Source organism: Microcaecilia unicolor, chromosome 4 (genome assembly GCF_901765095.1).
Source record: "Microcaecilia unicolor chromosome 4, aMicUni1.1, whole genome shotgun sequence".
In the NCBI taxonomy this organism is placed as follows: domain Eukaryota; kingdom Metazoa; phylum Chordata; class Amphibia; order Gymnophiona; family Siphonopidae; genus Microcaecilia; species Microcaecilia unicolor.
Genome location: NC_044034.1, coordinates 17,675,172 through 17,693,888, shown reverse-complemented (window position 1 = coordinate 17,693,888; position 18,717 = coordinate 17,675,172). Strand labels below are relative to the sequence as shown.

The 18,717-nt window shown below is 48.5% G+C and overlaps 1 protein-coding gene across 1 annotated transcript; it reads right to left on the bottom strand.

Annotated features, from left to right (window-relative positions):
* Window positions 1-1,397: 1,397 nt before the first annotated feature.
* Window positions 1,398-2,486, bottom strand: TPBGL (trophoblast glycoprotein like). Its single transcript, XM_030199749.1, has one exon. The coding sequence runs from the start codon at window positions 2,484-2,486 to the stop codon at window positions 1,398-1,400; it is 1,089 nt and encodes a 362-aa protein (XP_030055609.1).
* Between the last annotated feature and the right edge of the window lie 16,231 nt (window positions 2,487-18,717).

Here is an 18,717-nt window from a genome sequence, read left to right as displayed (position 1 = left end):
CAAAAATCCAGATAGGACTCGGTCAGCAGGACAGATATAGAAACAAAACAGGGAGCGGCAGGCCCCCACAGAATAAAGCGGGGAGCCCTGAGTATAATGTTATCACCCAAACCTGTTACACGATCAAAACAGAGGCTGAGATCTTGCCAGCGGTCACAGCTTCGGCCGGCGCAGGGTCGATGAATATTAAAGACAACCCAGTGTGTGTGCCTGGATCTAGGGGTTCTGTCCAGTCTGGCTCAGGCCATGCATTTGTTCCTGTTTCCATGCCAGGGTCCAAAGCACAATCCTAAGCTTTCTCTAAGTCCAGTACGGCTGGCTACTGGTGCCCTGGGCTGCGGTTCTGCAGAACAGAAGTTTGTGTCCTACCCTTCTGCCAGGCAAGTTTTCACCTGCTTGTGCCAAAGAGTGGAAAGGTAACAGGGATGAGAAGCTACGTTCAGTGCAAAACTTAGAGATGTTAACAAGGCTAACCTGATGGGAGCTTTTCCACTTTAGAAATAGTCTGTTCACAAGGAAGACCATGGAAAAGTGCTCAAGGTTTTTGGCTCCTCCTGGGATCTTATTCTCATTTCAAGCTCTCGGGGGAATGGTTGCGTTGCAGATTTGCTTTCCTTGGATGTCCTTGGCGCTGACTGAGCCAGCCTGATGAGTTCTTATAGGGAGGGATAGTTACTGAGGGATGGTCCTAGGAATATGCCCTCTCTTGAAACCCTTGCACCTGCCAAATGAGCCATGTTCCAGCAGCGTGAGCAGACACTCGCCTCTGCCCTGCCTGTTGTCCAGCTCCTCCAACTTGCAGAGACTGGGGAGATTTCTTACTCCGGGGACAATGTCAGAGAAACTAGATTCCAACTCCCAGGAGTCCTCAGGGAACTGCGGATTTGCAGATTCAGACACAGAGGATTCAGTGACCTTCCCGCAATGAAAATGTCTATTGCCATCTCCCCCTCCCTCTCCAACCATTCTCAGTTCCTTTCCCTGAAGAAGCTGTTGCCAGTTCCAACAAAGTTGTGGTCCACTAATGAATAAAGTAAGATTGGGATTAGTGGAGAGAGAAGCTGTCCCATCTCCTGACAAAGGGAAACATCCTACAGGAGATGAAGAAGCCAAGCCAAGCCAACTTAGCCAAGCATCCAGGTGACAAAATATTCAAACTTTCCCCTTAACCCCGGCAAGTGAGTCTAGTGCATAAGCTGGTCTAGTTGATCACCCCTCCCCATCTCCCCACCCCTACCCCATCAGAACTGCCCAGTGACAGTCCATAAACGAATGCAAGTGTAGCGTCCCAAGTTTCCAGTCCCCTGCCCCCTCCCCATGCTGTGGTTTATACCTTATAGCCCCTTAGCAGATGAGTCCATGAACCAGAGCAGATGTATAGACTTCCAGCTTGTGCTTCATACCCCACCGGCAGGGGGCACTCTCCGGGGGTCAGCATCCTGCTCATAGCGGTAGTGGTAGCCTTCCATCTGGTCCCGGCAGGCCTCCCGCAGGTTGTTCAGCCACCTCTTGATACCCCGCCGGTTCAGGTACAGCACCATGAGGAAGGTGACCCCAATCAGGGCCAGGACAATGCCGAAGAATACATAGGAGGCAGTCTGCAGGTCCTGATGGCTGCACTCCATATCAGAGGCTTGCAACTGCAGCAAGAGGGAACCGTTCATAGTGGCTGGGGCGGCACAGCGGAGACTATCAGCATCGACCACCTGCATCTTTGAGGCATTTGCCAGCCAAGCCAGCAGCGGCTGCAGTTGGCAGTCGCACACAAAGGGGTTGGAGTGCAAGTAGAGTTGTGGCCTCCCCTGTTGGGCCAAGGTGGCCAATACAGCCTCTGGGAGGGTGGCCAGTGAGTTTTGGCGTAAGTCCAGCACCTGCAGATCAGGCAGTTGGTCCAACAGAGTGACGGGTAGAGTCTCTAGCCTGTTGCCAGCCAGCTCTAGCTGCCATAGACTCCTGGGCAGGGCAACGGCCACCAGCAGCTGCTCCTCACTGGCCGCTCCCTCTCGCCACAGGACACTATTCAGTTTCAAGTTCTGGAGCCTTGGACCACCTAGGAAGGCATTGGGGGCAACAGTCACCAAGTCGTTGTGGCTCAGGTCCAAGGTAGTTAGGGCTAAGAAGTCCCGGAAAGCTCGATCCTGTAGTGTGTGAATGTGATTGTTGCTGAGGATGAGGGTGGTCAAAGAAGCCCAGGTGGAGTTGCCCCCAAAGGAGGTGGCACTCAGTACCTTCAAGTCGCTCCTCACGATGGTGAGATTCTGCACCCAGAAGGGAAGGTCCTGGGGAATCTCATGCAGAGTTGACTCGCTGCATGTCACAAGCCCAATCTCAGCTGAGCAGGTGCAGCTTGGGGGGCAGGCGTGGGAGCCCCCCGCCGGTCCTAGCACCCCAGGAGCCCTCAGCAAGAAGAGCAGCATGATTTTGGTGGAGAGCAGCCGAACCAGCACTGGCTCCCTGCTGGAACAAGGCAGCTTCCTCCCTCCCATGCCTGAGGTGAGTAAAAGAGTTTGCCAAGATGACCTTCCTCAGTCCATGCTCACGGAAGAGGGGGGTGCTCCTTCCATCCTAGGGCTCTGAGACTCTCAGCACCCTCTTCTTTCCTAAATGTCTCTTTCTCTGGGCAGCTCAGATGAGGTCTGGGAGAGAGATGCCTTTTCCCCAGCTCACTTTCAGCTTAAAAGATTTCACATTCTCCCCTCCCACCCTGCCTCAGATTTATTGCAGGAGGGTGGAGTTGCTTTTCTCAGATCTGTGCTCAGTGGTTTCACTTACTCCGCTGCTGTTCTGTCTTCCCACCGCAGCTTCATCGCTCATTGATTTTTTACAGAAGCGGCTGTCAGCACTTTATTGAAAGCAAGCTTTACATCCCTCTTGGATCCCTCCCCCAATCTCCCGCCCCATCCTTACTGTCTCAGGCAGAGCTGCTAAGTTACCCAGTTCCAGGAGGGAGACTTTTTGGCCAGCCCTGGTTTTAAACTTTCACCACTAAGCAGTGTGGGATTTGTAGTTACCGGATAAACTAGAAATGGGGGGAAGGCCGACAGTCGCTCAAAAGAGCATGGTTCGGGATAAGGTATCTTTCAAAGATATCACCATAACAGGGAAGATAGAGTATCCTGATAGTGAGGTTGCAAAAGAGATTGTAGTAGATCGGGTATCCTTAATAACAATAAAATCAGACAAAAGATTGCCAATTAATACTGTCAAGTACTAAGCATGATGTACTTAGGAACAACAAACATAGTTTGAAATGTCTATATGCGAATGCCAGGAGCCTAAGAAATAAGATGGGGGAGTTAGAATATATTGCACTAAATGAAAAATTAGATATAATAGGCATCTCTGAGACCTGGTGGAAGGAGGATAACCAGTGGGACACTGTCATACCGGGGTACAAATTATATCGTAGTGATAGGGTGAATCGGATTGGTGGAGGGGTAGCATTGTATATTAACGAGAGCCTTGAATCAAATAGATTGAAAATTCTGCAGGAAACAAAACACTCCTTGGAATCACTGTGGATTGAAATTCCATGTGCAAAGGGGAAAAGGATAGTGATAGGAGTGTACTACCGTCCGCCTGGCCAGGACGAACAGACGGATGCGGAAATGTTAAAGGAAATCAGGGACGCAAACAAACTGGGCAACACAATAATAATGGGGGATTTCAATTACCCGCATATAGACTGGGTTAATGTAACATCTGTACACGCAAGGGACATAAGATTTCTTGATGAAATCAAGGACAGCTTCATGGAACAGCTAGTTCAGGAGCCGACAAGAGAAGGAAAAATACTAGACTTAGTCCTTAGTGGTGCTCATGATCTAGTGCAGGGGGTAACGGTACGAGGGCCGCTTGACAACAGTGATCATAATATGATCGGTTTTGATATTGGCATTGAAGGAAGTGAAACTAGGAAATCAAGTACGCTAGCGTTTAACTATAGAAAAGGTGATTACGACAAAATGAGAAAAATGGTGAAAAAAAGACTGAAAGGAGCAGCTCGCAGAGTAAAAAACTTGCGTCAGGCGTGGATGCTGTTTAAAAACACCATCCTGGAGGTTCAGGACAAATATATTCCACGTATTAGAAAAAAGGGAAAAAAGACTAAACGTCAGCCGGCGTGGCTAAACAGTAAGATAAAGGAAGTCATTAGAGCCAAAAAACAATCCTTCAGAAAGTGGAGAAGAGAACCAACTGAAAGTAACAGGATAGATCATAAGGAATGCCAAGCCAAATGCAAAGCGGAGATAAGGAGGGCAAAAAAGGACTTTGAGAAGAAATTAGCGTTGGAAGCAAAAATACATAGTAAAATTTTTTTAGATACATTAAAAGCAGGAAACCGGCCAAAGAGTCGGTTGGGCCACTGGACGAAAATGGTGTTAAAGGGGCGATCAGGGAGGACAAAGCCGTAGCGGAGAAATTAAATGAATTCTTTGCTTCGGTCTTCACCGAGGAGGATTTGGGGGGGACACCGGTGCCGGAAAGAATATTTGAAGCGGGGGAGTCGGAGAAACTAAACAAATTCTCTGTAACCTTGGAGGATGTAATGGGTCAGTTCAGCAAGCTGAAGAGTAGTAAATCACCGGGACCTGATGGTATTCATCCCAGAGTATTAATAGAACTAAAAATGAACTTGCGGAGCTACTGTTAGAAATATGCAATCTGTCCCTAAAATCGAGTGTAGTACCGGAAGACTGGAGGGTAGCCAATGTTACTCCGATTTTTAAGAAGGGTTCCAGAGGAGATCCGGGAAATTATAGACCGGTGAGTCTGACGTCGGTGCCGGGCAAGATGGTGGAGGCTATTATTAAGAATAAAATTGCAGAGCATATACAAAAACATGGACTGATGAGACAAAGTCAGCACGGATTTAGTGAAGGGAAGTCTTGCCTCACCAATCTAATGCATTTTTTTGAGGGGGTAAGCAAACATGTGGACAATGGGGAGCCGGTTGATATTGTATATCTGGATTTTCAGAAGGCGTTTGACAAAGTGCCGCACGAAAGACTCCTGAAGAAATTGCAGAGTCATGGAATCGGAGGTAGGGTATTATTATGGATTAAGAACTGGTTGAAAGATAGGAAGCAGAGAGTAGGATTGCGTGGACAGTATTCTCAGTGGAGGAGGGTAGTTAGTGGGGTCCCGCAGGGGTCTGTGCTGGGTCCGTTGCTTTTTAATGTATTTATAAATGACCTAGAGATGGGAATAACTAGTGAGGTAATTAAATTCGCCGATGACACAAAATTATTCAGGGTCGTCAAGTCGCAGGAGGAATGTGAATGATTACAGGAGGACCTTGCGAGACTGGGAGATTGGGCGTGCAAGTGGCAGATGAAGTTCAATGTTGACAAGTGCAAAGTGATGCATGTGGGTAAGAGGAACCCGAATTATAGCTACGTCTTGCAAGGTTCCGCGTTAGGAGTTACGGATCAAGAAAGGGATCTGGGTGTCGTCGTCGATGATACGCTGAAACCTTCTGCTCAGTGTGCTGCTGCGGCTAGGAAAGCGAATAGAATGTTGGGTGTTATTAGGAAGGGTATGGAGTCCAGGTGTGCGGATGTTATAATGCCGTTGTATCGCTCCATGGTGCGACCGCACCTGGAGTATTGTGTTCAGTACTGGTCTCCGTATCTCAAAAAAGATATAGTAGAATTGGAAAAGGTACAGCGAAGGGCGACGAAAATGATAGTGGGGATGGGACGACTTTCCTATGAAGAGAGGCTGAGAAGGCTAGGGCTTTTTAGCTTGGAGAAGAGACGGCTGAGGGGAGATATGATAGAAGTGTATAAAATAATGAGTGGAATGGATCGGGTGGATGTGAAGCGACTGTTCACGCTATCCAAAAATACTAGGACTAGAGGGCATGAGTTGAAGCTACAGTGTGGTAAATTTAAAACGAATCGGAGAAAATTTTTCTTCACCCAACGTGTAATTAGACTCTGGAATTCGTTGCCGGAGAACGTGGTACGGGCGGTTAGCTTGACGGAGTTTAAAAAGGGGTTAGATAGATTCCTAAAGGACAAGTCCATAGACCGCTATTAAATGGACTTGGAAAAATTCCGCATTTTTAGGTATAACTTGTCTGGAATGTTTTTACGTTTGGGGAGCGTGCCAGGTGCCCTTGACCTGGATTGGCCACTGTCGGTGACAGGATGCTGGGCTAGATGGACCTTTGGTCTTTCCCAGTATGGCACTACTTATGTACTTATGTACTTATGTACTTATGTACTTATAATGTGGAAGTTCTAGAAAGCCAGATTCATCTAAAGTGGCTTTTTAATGTAATAAGCTCTTCTGGACAGGGGTCTCCTTACACAAGTGTTATTATGGAACCTGGGGTAGAGACATTAAAATATGGCCAAGACAATCTTCTTGAATTGGTGACATATTTGAACATATTTTTAGCCTTGAATTTAATGGTGTAAACTTTTACAACACGGCTGAAAAATAGTGAAAAAGATGTGTCCTTTTTGTGGCATTTGCAAACCCCTTGACAGCAAGTGTTCCTACTGTGGAGGACACGTCCATCTATCTCTTTGTCCGACCTTCCTTACACATTAGTGGTTAGTGTGAAATATGTATGCATGCAATGCACTCTTATGCAAGAAGTCATATAGGCCACTCATAAGGTGGTCCAGGACCTAGGAAGAAAGTGGGAGGAGCTGCAATGGTCCATCCTACCACTACCACCAGAGAGTGGGAGGAGCTGCAGGAGTCCACACTACCACTAGCAAGAGAATGGGAGGAGCTTCAATGGTCCATCCTACTACTACCACCAGTGGGAGGAGCTGCAATGGTCCATCCTACCACTACCACCAGAGAGTGGGAGGAGCCTCAATGGTCCATCCTACCACTACCACCAGAGAGTGGGAGGAGCTTCAATGGTCTATCCTACTACTACCACCAGTGGGAGGAGCTGCAATGGTCCATCCTACCACTACCACCAGAGAGTGGGAGGAGCTGCAGGAGTCCACACTACCACTAGCGCAAGAGAGTGGGAGGAGCTTCAATGGTCTATCCTACTACTACCACCAGTGGGAGGAGCTGCAATGGTCCATCCTACCACTACCACCAGAGAGTGGGAGGAGCTGCAGGAGTCCACACTACCACTAGCGCAAGAGAGTGGAAGGAGCTTCAATGGTCTATCCTACTACTACCACCAGTGGGAGGAGCTATTAGATTGTAAGCTCTTTGAGCAGGGACTGTCTTTCTTCTATGTTTGTGCAGCGCTGCGTATGCCTTGTAGCGCTATAGAAATGCTAAATAGTAGTAGTAGTAGTAGCTGCAATGGTCCATCCTACCACTACCACCAGAGAGTCTTCTGATGTCAGAAGAAGGCGGGACACTGAGGGAACCAAGAGCGCGAAGGGAAGGGAGACGTCGGCAGCGCTCCGTTTTCACAGACGCTGCTGCGACTGCAAGTAAAAGATTTAAAGGCCTAGGTGTCGCGGGGTGAGGGTAAGCACTGCGGCGGCGCCCTCCAGAGGTGGCCGCCCTCCTGCGGTGCTTACCCCGCTTACCGCATCGGCACGGGCCTGCTGCCATTGGCTTCTGGGCCTTGAGTGGAAGGAGCTGCAGTAGCCCATACCACTATCACTGCTAGACATTGGGGGGGGGGGGGGGGGGAGGAGCTGCAGTGCTCCATGCTTCCGTTACTTTCAGAAAATGGGAGGAGCAGCAGCGAGGGTAGGAGGAGAAGGAGAAAACTGGCCCACCATTGTGACACATACTTCCAATGTACCAAGAAGTGGGAAATGAGGGAAGGCTAAACAAACCACAAGTTCAACAGATAACATAACATAGTAACATAGTAGGTGACGGCAGAAAAAGACCTGTAAATGACATTTATTACATAAATACAAATGTCACAGAAACAGAACAAAGCCTTGCGCCAGAAGAAGAGGACCTCGGCTGGCGGGGGTTGGGGTCCCCCGCGAGCATAGGTAGCGGACTGCGACGGCGGAGGCGGGTTGCCGGTGGGAGGGGGGGTCGAGAGGGGGGTCCAGGGCCAAATCTACGGGGGCCCAGGCCCCCGTGGCTCCACGTAGCTATGCCAATGCCCTTAACAAAATAGCCCCCTAGGAAAAATGCATTGTCATATTCTGGACAGCCTGATCGGGCCCTTTTGCCGGGGGGAGGGGGTAATTTGTCATGGGCTATATTGTGGGCAGGTCGTTTTGACAGTGGCTGTTATGTCAGGGACTATTATGTTGGGCGCTTTTCTTGTTTGGAGCTTTTTTGTCGGGGCTATTTTGACCGGTTACCCTTTCAGAGATGCCCTCAACACTATCCCAGATCTGCTAGAGTGGAGGGAAATATCCCAGCGCCATCTCTGTGCCATCCTCAATATGAGCAGAATCTCATTAAAAAAAACACAAGCAAAACTTTTTGTATCTTATTACGGAAACATTGTTGGCACTACATACAAAATCCTCCCTCTTCAGACCCTGGCTCATGCAAGAATCATGTGTCGAAAAGGCAAGACAAGGGTGATCCTCATATGATAAAAGATTCTTAGGGGCCCTTTTGCTAATCCAGGTAGGTGCGCAGGCGCGTACGAGCGTCCTACGTGTGTCAGTTTTGAACTACCGCCCGGCTACCGCATAGCCTGGGTGGTAATTTCATTTTTTACGCGCGTCCACTAATTGCGCTGGAAATGTTCTGGCAAGCAACTGGGCAGTAATCGGCATTGTACACGCGTAGACCAGTACCACCCGGTTAACACATGAGACTTTACTGCTAGGTCAACGGGCGGCGGTAAGGTCTCAGACCCAAAGTGGATGCACAACAATTTTTATTTTGCCGCATATCCATTTTTCGGGGAACAAAAGAGACCTTTTTTGCAGGCGGGCTGAAAAATGGACCTGCACACGTCCAATACACGCATCTACACCAGCGCAGACCATTTTTCGGCACACCTTAGTAAAAGGACCCCTTATTCTTCAGCTTGGAAAAGAGACAGCGGAGAGGAGATATGATAGAGGTCTACAAAATACATTTAAAGGGGAAGTTATTAATGTTAAGATGGGTTATTTTACCACTAACTTGTGTTAGTTTTATTTATTTATTTGTTGCATTTGTATCCCACATTTCCCCACCTTTTTGCAGGCTCAATGTGGCTTACATTATGCCATAATGACGATCGCCGTTTCCGGAATGAGAAATACAAAGTGATATTGCATTAAAGTTCTTAGATGATAGAGTAAGTTATAGAATACTAGGAAAAAAGGCCCGTTTCTGACACAAATGAAACAGGCGCTAGCAAGGTTTTCCTCAGAGTGTGTGTGTTTTACAGAATGTGTGTGAGAGTAAGTGTGTGATAGAGAGACTGTGAGTGTGTGTGACAGAGAGAGAGAGAGTGAATGTGTGAGTGTGTGTGACAGAGAGAGTGAGACTGTGTGTGAGAGTGTGTGTGTGAGAATGAGAGTGTGTGCCAGGGGCCCCCTCCCTCCCTCCCAGTTTCAGGGTCGGCCAGCCCCCCTTCCAAGTTCCAGGGTCGTTGCCCCCCCTCTCCCCCTCCCTCCCAGTTTCAGGGTCCGCCTGGCCTCCCTCCAAGTTCCAGGGTCCGCCCTCTCTCCCACCCACCCAGTTCCAAGATCGTTGCCCCCCCTCTCTCCCTCCCTCCCAGTTCCAGGGTAGTTGTCCCACCTCTTCCCCCCCCCCTCCAGCCACCCTGCGATGTTTAAGTGAAAAATTAGGGAGCTGTGAGTTTGTGTGTGTGAGAATGAGAGTGTGTGCCAGGGGCCCCCTCCCTCCCTCGCAGTTTCAGGGTCCACCCACCCAGTTCTAAGGTCGTTGTCCCCCTCTCCCCCTCCCTCCCAGTTTCAGTCACCCCCCTCTCTCCCTCCCTCCCAGTTTTAGGGTCCACCTGGCCCCCCTCCAAGTTCCAGGGTCCGCCCTCTCTCCCTCCCACCCACCCAGTTCCAGGGTCGTTGCCCCCCCTCTCTCCCTCCCTCCCAGTTCCAGGCTAGTTGCCCCCCCTCTTCCCCCCCCCTCCAGCCACCCTGCGATGTTTAAGTGAAAAATTAGGCAGCTGTGTAGTGTAACGAAACACACCTGCAATGTTGTGAAGCTGACTCTGTGGCTTCACTGAAGTGAAGGGTTCGTAAGGTTCATCAGATTCGTGAGTCTGTAACCATCTCTCTCGGCCCCGCCCTCACGCCTCTGATAGGTCCGCCGCCCTCGACGTCAAAACTTGATGACGTCACGGACGTCAAAATGTGATGACGTCGAGGGCGGTGGACCTATCAGAGGCGCGAGGGTGGGGCCGAGAGAGATGGTTACAGATTCACGAATCTGACGAACCTTACAAACCCTTCACTTCAGTGAAGCCATGGAGTCAGCTTCAGATCGTTGGAGGTGCTTTTTATTATAGTAGAAAAGTTAGATAATCAGTTCATTTCCGGCGTGAGAAATAAGGTGGTAGTGCGTTAACGTTCATTAGTGACAGAGTGGTTGAAGTAGTCAGGTACAGAGAGTTCTGTTGTCTGGTATTTAGGATGGATCATTGTGGTACGTCTTTTTGAACAGGTTGGTCTTTAGTCATTTTCGGAAGGTTGTTAGGTCGTGCATTGTTTTTATGACGTTTGGTAGAGTGCATTCCATAGTTGTGTGCTGAGACCTAGTTATTAATAACCCGGGTTAGCAGTCAAACAATCCATCTTAATGGTAGCCCACGTTGATAACTCCTTTAACTGACAAATACATTGACAGTCCAGAAAATGAGGTTAGTTGGAGGAGAAATTGTGAATTTATGTGATTTGCTTCTGTTTCAACTTTTCTAGCCTCTGTCCCCCCACCCAAGACCTGACCCACAATTTGTCTTTAATTTCCCCCCATACTTAAATCTCTCACATTCTCTAGACAGAAGTACTGAGGGTGAGGAGGGGAGGAGGTGCAATGTGAAAAGACATTTTTGAAAAGGGTACCAGCAAGACAGAGGAGGCCTAGAGGAAAGGGAGAGAGGAGCAGTGACAGAAACAGACAGGAGTATTTCAGCAATCAATCTGTCTTTGATTGCACAAGATTGTCAAAGGAAAAAGCTCCTTTATTTATTTAGATTTTGCTTACACATTTTTCAGTAGTAGCTCAAGGTGAGCTATATTCAGGTACTCTGGATATTTTTTTGTCCCAGGAGGGCTCATAATCTAAGTTTGTACCTGAGGCAATGGAGGGTTAAGTGACTTGCCCAAGATCACAAGGAGCAGCAGTGGGATTTGAACCTGACACCTCTGGATTGCAAGATTGGTGCTCTAACCACTAGGCCACTCCTCAGCATTCTATCTAGAATCTTCAATAGTAGCAACATTCCATGTTCCACTGCACTAACCACTAGGCCACTCCTCCACTAGCAATATTCCATGTAGAAGCCTGCCCTTGCAGATCAGCAATACGTGCAGGACGTCAGACTCACAGAAACAGAAGCCTGCGCGACTGGGTTGCTGATCTGCAAGGGCAGGCTTCTACATGGAATGTTGCTAGTGGAATAGCAACATTAACATTCCATGTAGAATCTCAAATAGTAGCAACAGAATCTCAATAGTAGCAACATTCCACGTAGAATCTCAGATAATATCAACATTCCATATAGAATCTAAAATAGTAGCAACATTCCATGTAAAATCTCAGATAGTAGCAACAGAATCTCAAATAATTTATTTGGCTTTTGCTCACACCTTTTTCAGTAGTAGCTCAAGGTGAGTTACATTCAGGTACACTGGATATTTCTCTGTCGCAGGAGAGCTCACAATCTTAGTTTGTACCTGAGGCAATGGAGGGTTAAGTGACTTTCCCAAGATCACAAGGAGCAGCAGTGGGATTTGAACTGGCCATCTCTGGATTGCAAGACCAGGGTACTAACCACTAGGCCACTCCTCCATGTCATTTGCTTATTGGCATTATCAGGGTAGCCAAAGACTAATGAAGACATTGAGCCGCTTGAGGATGAAGATCCATGTAAGCCTCAAAAGTTTATTTATTTTTATTATATTGTATTTTAATTAATTATTTTTTTCCTGACCAGTTATTTGAATGTAACCTATGAGCTTTGAGGCAGCCATTGTAGCATTGTTACTTAAAGGTGGTGGTAGAGGGGTGAATAGTTAGATGCCAATGTCCTCCTTAGTCAAGGCAGTTCTGATGAGGTCCTCTCTTCAGCTCTTTATGATGTATTCATGCTTTACATGTATCAGTGACACTGACATGGCTCTCTGATAAAGATCTACATTCCAGTTTTCTGTGCTGTATTTACATTTTACATCTTCCATATGATGCCTGCATGTGGATCTCATGAGGATCTGCTCTCCAGTCATCCATGCCTGTATTCACGCTTTACATATCTCAGTGTGATACTGTCATGGGGTTCTCATGAGGATCTGCTCTTCAGTCATCCATGCTGTATTCGTGCTTTACATATCTCAGTGCGATACTGTCATGGGGTTCTCATGAGGAACTGCTCTTCAGTCATCCATGCTGTATTCGTGCTTTACATATCTCAGTGACACTGACATGGCTCTCTGATGAAGATCTACATTCCAGTTTTCTGTGCTGTATTTACATTTTACATATGATGCCTGCATGTGGATCGGATCGGCTCTTCAGTCATCCATGCTGTATTCGTGCTTTACATATCTCAGTGCGATACTGTCATGGGGTTCTCAAGAGGAACTGCTTTTCAGTCATCCCTGCTGTATTCGTGCTTAACATATCTCAGTGCGATACTGTCATGGGGTTCTCATGAGGATCTGCTCTTCAGTCATCCGTGCTGTATTCGTGCTTTATATATCTCAGTGCTATACTGTCATGGGGTTCTCATGAGGAACTGCTCTTCAGTCATCCGTGCTGTATTCGTGCTTTACATATCTCAGTGCGATACTGTCATGGGGTTCTCAAGAGGAACTGCTTTTCAGTCATCCGTGCTGTATTCGTGCTTAACATATCTCAGTGCGATACTGTCATGGGGTTCTCATGAGGATCTGCTCTTCAGTCATCCGTGCTGTATTCGTGCTTTATATATCTCAGTGCTATACTGTCATGGGGTTCTCATGAGGAACTGCTCTTCAGTCATCCGTGCTGTATTCGTGCTTTACATATCTCAGTGCGATACTGTCATGGGGTTCTCATGAGGACCTGCTTTTCAGTCATCCGTGCTGTATTCGCGCTTAACATATCTCAGTGCGATACTGTCATGGGGTTCTCGTGAGGATCTGCTCTTCAGTTCTCTGTGCTGTATTAATACTTTATGGGGCTTTGAAGAGAGCCACTAGTCACAAATTGAGGTGCTTCTCTATTGATCTGTTTCACATCTTGTTAGATTTTGCAAGTAATGCACTGTTTACATGTCTTTTTGTTATATAGTTCAAAGGCTGCCTGTCCTGTACTGCTTTCAGGCATCACAACTATTGCAATTTCGATTTCTTGCCATAGGAAGCTGAAAGATCACAGGATTGCTTCTGAAATTACTTCTCGAAGTGAATATTTCTCTTTGATTCTTTCTCCTCCTAAAAGTAATTTTCAATTGCTTCTCTGCAACTAGATGTAAAAGTGTTTCTTGTCTCCGGCATAACGAGCTATTTCAGAAACCTTATTTGCATACAGATATTGCCTTAAAATCTGGGATTTCGCGCACAGTTCTGGCTCTGCTTCTTGGTTGTTATCTTCCACTTATCCATCACCACACATCAAAAAGAGAACAGAGACAAATGCTTTTTAAAATTGTGCTTGCCGTTTTTTTTTTTTTCTAGCACAGGAGGATTTGCAGAACTAGGGGTTCTTTTACATTTGAGGCTTTAAGAATGGCTTGATGTGAAGTTACTGGTAAATGTTCCTCAGCCCCTATGCGGAAACTGGCTACCACCTCACTCAACTAGAAGTAGAAGCTCCTAATTCAAACATGCGTGGGATAAGCATAAAGGAATCCTGTGCAGAAGGAATGGATCCTCAGGAGCTTAGTCGAGATCAGGAGGTGGGGCTGGTGGTTGGGAGGCGGGGAGAGTGCTGGGCAGACTTATACGGTCTGTGCTAGAGCCGGTGGTTGGGCGGTGGGGCTGGTGATTGGGAGGCGGGGATAGTGCTGGGCAGACTTATACGGTCTGTGCCAGAGCTGGTGGTGGGAAGCGGGACTGGTGGTTGGGAGGCGGGGATAATGCTGGGCAGACTTGTACACAGGGGCGTATCTGCTATGGGGCCACAGGGGCCTGGCCCCCGCAGATTTGCCCCTGGACCCCCTTACCAATGACACTCTCAACCCCCCTCCTCCTGCCGTCACTCCGCTGTTGCACCTCACCTCCCTTTGCTGGCGGGGGACCCCAACCCCCGCCAGCCGAAGTCTCCGTCCTTCCTTCCTTCCTTTGTTTGAGATTGGTGGTTTCTGACGTCCTGCACACACGCACGTACAACGTGCAGCGTGCAGGACGTCAGAAACCACCAAACCCAAACGAAGGAAGGACGGAGACTTCAGCTGGCGGGGTTGGGGGCCCCCGCCAGCAAAGGGAAGTGAGGCATGACGGCAGAGTGACGGAAGGAAGGACGGAGACTTCGGCTGGTGGGCCAGCCCCCGCCAGCAAAGGGAGGTGAGGCACGACGGAGGGAGGAGGGGGGGGGGTTCAAAGTAGTTGGAGCTGTCTTCCGCGAGGGGGGGGGTTTAAAGTAGTCGAGCGGGGGGGGGAGTGGTGGCGTCGTCGTCTTCATCTTCAGCGGGGGGGGGGGGGTCAGTGCCGCCGGGGGGGGGGGGGGGGCTAAAATGTGCCCCCTCTCCTCGGCTCTGGCCCCCCCTACCGTTGAAGTTCAGATACGCCCCTGCTTGTACGGTCTGTGCCAGAGCCGGTTGTGGGAAGCGGGACTGGTGGTTGGGAGGCGGGGATAATGCTGGGCAGACTTGTACGGTCTGTGCCAGAGCCGGTGGTTGGGAGGCGGGGCTGGTGGTTGGGAGGCAGGGATAGTGCTGGGCAGACTTATACGGTCTGTGCCACAGCCGGTGGTGGGAGGAGGGGCTGGTGGTTGGGAGGCGGGGATAGTGCTGGGCAGACTTATACGGTCTGTGCCAGAGCCGGTGGTTGGGAGGCGGGGCTGGTGGTTGGGAGGCGGGGCTAGTGCTGGGCAGACTTATACGGTCTGTGCCCTGAAGAGCACAGGTACAAATCAAAGTAGGGTATACGCAAAAAGTAGCACATATGAATTATCTTGTTGGGTAGACTGGATGGACCATACAGGTCTTTATCTGCCGTCATCTACTATGTTACTATGTTACTTCATTTTTTTTCTTGTGAGAATTGCAGAGATGCAAAGTGCTCTGTACTGGAGGAGAGGAGAATAGCACCAAGGCCCAGTGGAGGAAGCAACTTATTCCTGTGACTGCTGAGTCCTGCTAGCTCTACTTTCTCTTTTTCCTGTATAGATTCAGTGTTAGCGTATCCAGGGGGGGGCCTTGGGGGGCCTGGGCCCCCCTAATTTGGGTTCGGGGTCCCCCAAGGTCTGTTGGATTGGCTGGCGGGGGTCCCTAAGCCCTGCCAGCAGAACCTTTCCTGTGGAGATATTTGCCACCTCACTGCATGCGCCGTTTCCCCCCTTACCGTTCACACACTTTGTGCATGCTCAGTTTCACTAAAATTGAGCGTGCGTGCCAGGACAGGAAAGCAGGACAGGCAGCGCAGTCTGTCCAGATCACAAGGGGGGGGGGTGTTAAGGATGAGATCAGGGCATTCCCTTAGACGTTTGCCATAATGGAACAAAACAAAAACGTCCGGGGCTACAATATAGACATTTTGGTCTAGACCTGGATCATGACTAAGGACAATTAACAATTGGCGTTATTGTACGGGAAACTTACAACACCATGCTCTCTTCCCTCCCACTGTAATAATAATGGAAGTTTTGTAATGGCTCCGACACTGGACTTGGTGACCTCAGAGGTGCAACTTGCCTGTGCCTTCACACTTTAGCCAGATAATAGGCGACCACCAACATGCATGTTTCGCCTCCACAGGCTGTCTCAAGGACTGTCTCCTTCAGCTGTCTTAGTGCCAGGGTTTTTCTCCAAGTCCGTTGAAAAATGTCATTTAAATGAGAGGAGATCGCATTGGTGGAAGATCAAGCGACACATCAGTGTCGGAGTGATTGCAAAACTTCCATTTTTAACACAGCTAAGTCATAAAGAGGTGCCTTAAATGACCACTGGAGGGATTAAGGTATGGTGCACCCCTTACTCCCCCAGTAGTCAATGTCCCCCCTCTCACCCCCAAAGATGTGAAAGAAACAGTACATACCAGCCTCTATGAAAGCTTCAGATGTTATGGCCAGTCCTATCAGAGCAGCAAGAAGGTCCCCGGAGTAACCTAGTGGTCGGTGCAGTGTACTGTAGAGAAGGGGACCCAGGTCCATATCCCACTCTAACTGTTACACTTGTGGTGAAAAGTGTGAGCCCTGCAAAACCCACCAAAAACCTACTGAACCTACATATAGGTGACACCTGCAGCCATAAGGGCTATTGCAGTGGTGTACAGTTTGGTCCAGTAGGTTTTTGGTGGTTTTGGAGGGCTCCTCATACAATATAAGGGGGTAATGGTGAGATGTGTACCTGGGACTTTTTAGGTGAAGTCCACTGCAGTGCCCCCTAGGGTGCCCCACTGCTCTGTTGGGATGTCTATGTGGTCAGTCTACTAAGAATACTGGCTCCTCCTACATCTCAATGGCTACTTTTTGTGTTTTTTTCACTTGCACATTTTTTTCCGAAAATGGTCCAAAAGATAGACGCACTGAGCACAACACCGTCTAGAAAATGCTGCTCTTAAGTCCTAACCCTTATTCACTTGTTCAGAACCCTTATTTTATCATCCGCACTTTAATATTCCCTTATCTCTCGTTTCTGCTGTTTGTCTGTCCTAATTAGATTGTAAGCTCTGTGGAGCAGGGACTGTCTCTTCATGTTCAAGTGTACAGCGCTGCTTACGTCTAGTAGCGCTACAGAAATGATGAGTAGTTGTAGTAGTCTTTGGGATTCCGGAATCTTGCTACTCTTTGGGATTCTGCCCAGAATCTTGCTACTCTTTGGATTCCGGAATCTTGCTACTCTTTGTCCTTATCCCTTATTTGTCCTAATTAGACTGTAAGCTCTGTGGAGCAGGGACTGTCTCTTCATGTTCAAGTGTACAGCGCTGCGTACGTCTAGTAGCACTTTAGAAATTATAAGTAGTAGTAGTAAGTAGTAGAAAATGGCCATTTAAAAAACAAAAAACAACATAGGCATTTTTCAGGTTTGAAAACGACCACGTTCACTACTGGAGTTTTGGACGATTTCTGCAAAATGTCCAAAGTCGGAATTAGAGGTCATCTTGAAAATGCCCCCTCCGCGTGTTGTTATTAGAGTTTCTCCTGTAGTTTACAGGTTCTTTTTGGAGGTTTCCTTGTAATATTTCTGCTATTTCCTTTCAAAGATCATTCCTTGAATTTGCATATTTCAAAATGCAAATTTTTTTAAAAAGTAATGTTAACGGTGATGATATTCAGGAGGAACTTAACCACGGAGAAACAGGTCTTACCCGGATGAATCCCATTCATACCCGATTTTCTGCAGCATCCTGTGGGCTCCTTTTACAAAGCTGTGGCATAAAGTGACCTTATGGGAGTCTTTCCTACGCACTGAGCCCACCGTCAGAAAATGGAGACTTTTTACAAACTCTTCCAAAAAATACAATTGCATTTTTATGATTTCTGTTGTGCCTGCTGTAAACTGCTCTGCGTAATTCTTCAAAATTGAGAAGGTAGAATAAAATTAGATATAAAAATAATAATAACTGCCACTTCTTCAGTATCGGCCCAAACAGCAGGGCTACTGGAAATCTGAGGCACCATCCCCCAGGGCCACCTTGAGGGGGGGACAGGGGGGACAAAATTCCCCGGGCCCGGGCCTCCGGGGGGGGGGCCCACCGCCGCCGCAGTCCGGCCCGCCCGCCCTCCATCGTTCCCTGGCATTGAATTTAAGCGCCTCACCTTCGAAAGCACAGCAAGCAGCGGCAGACCACTCCTTCCTTCTGTGTCCCACCCTTGCCTGACGTAACTTCCACGAGGGCGGGACACAGAAGGAAGGAGTGGTCTGCCGCTGCTTGCTGTGTTTTCGAAGGTGAGGCGCTTAAGGTCAGTGCAGAGGGCCCGGAGGTGGAGAGAGGGCCCGGTGGCAGGTGGAGGGGGGGCCCGGTGACCTCAGGTGGGGGGGGCCCGGGGGCAGCCCTGGCCCGGGCCTGGCCCAGTTTCTCGGTGGCCCTGCTGTCCCCTGCCAATTAGCTACTGAACAACCAATGCAGCAGTGGCCAGTGCAGGAGTGGAGTTGTGAGAGAGGCCAAGTCCCACCTGTGCTCACGAAGAGATGGATGTGCACATACACACCATTTGGAGCACCATCATGGAGGTTTACAAATAACACCTTTTTAAAGTAAGAAAATAAATATAATCTAAGTACTAAAGGAAGCTGGCAGTTGGGAGGTACCCATTTAGTTAATCAAAGTGTGTTTGAATGTTTGAGTCGTAAGACATAAGACATAAGCATCGCCACACTGGGGCAGACCAAAGGTCCATCTAGCCCAGCACCCTGTCTCCGACAGTGGCCAACCCAGGTCACAATCACCTGACAAGATCCACGGAGCAAAACATTTTGTACTGCTTGTCCCAGGAAGAGTGGATTTTTCCCTACGTCCAGTCAATAACATTCTATGGCCTTTTCTT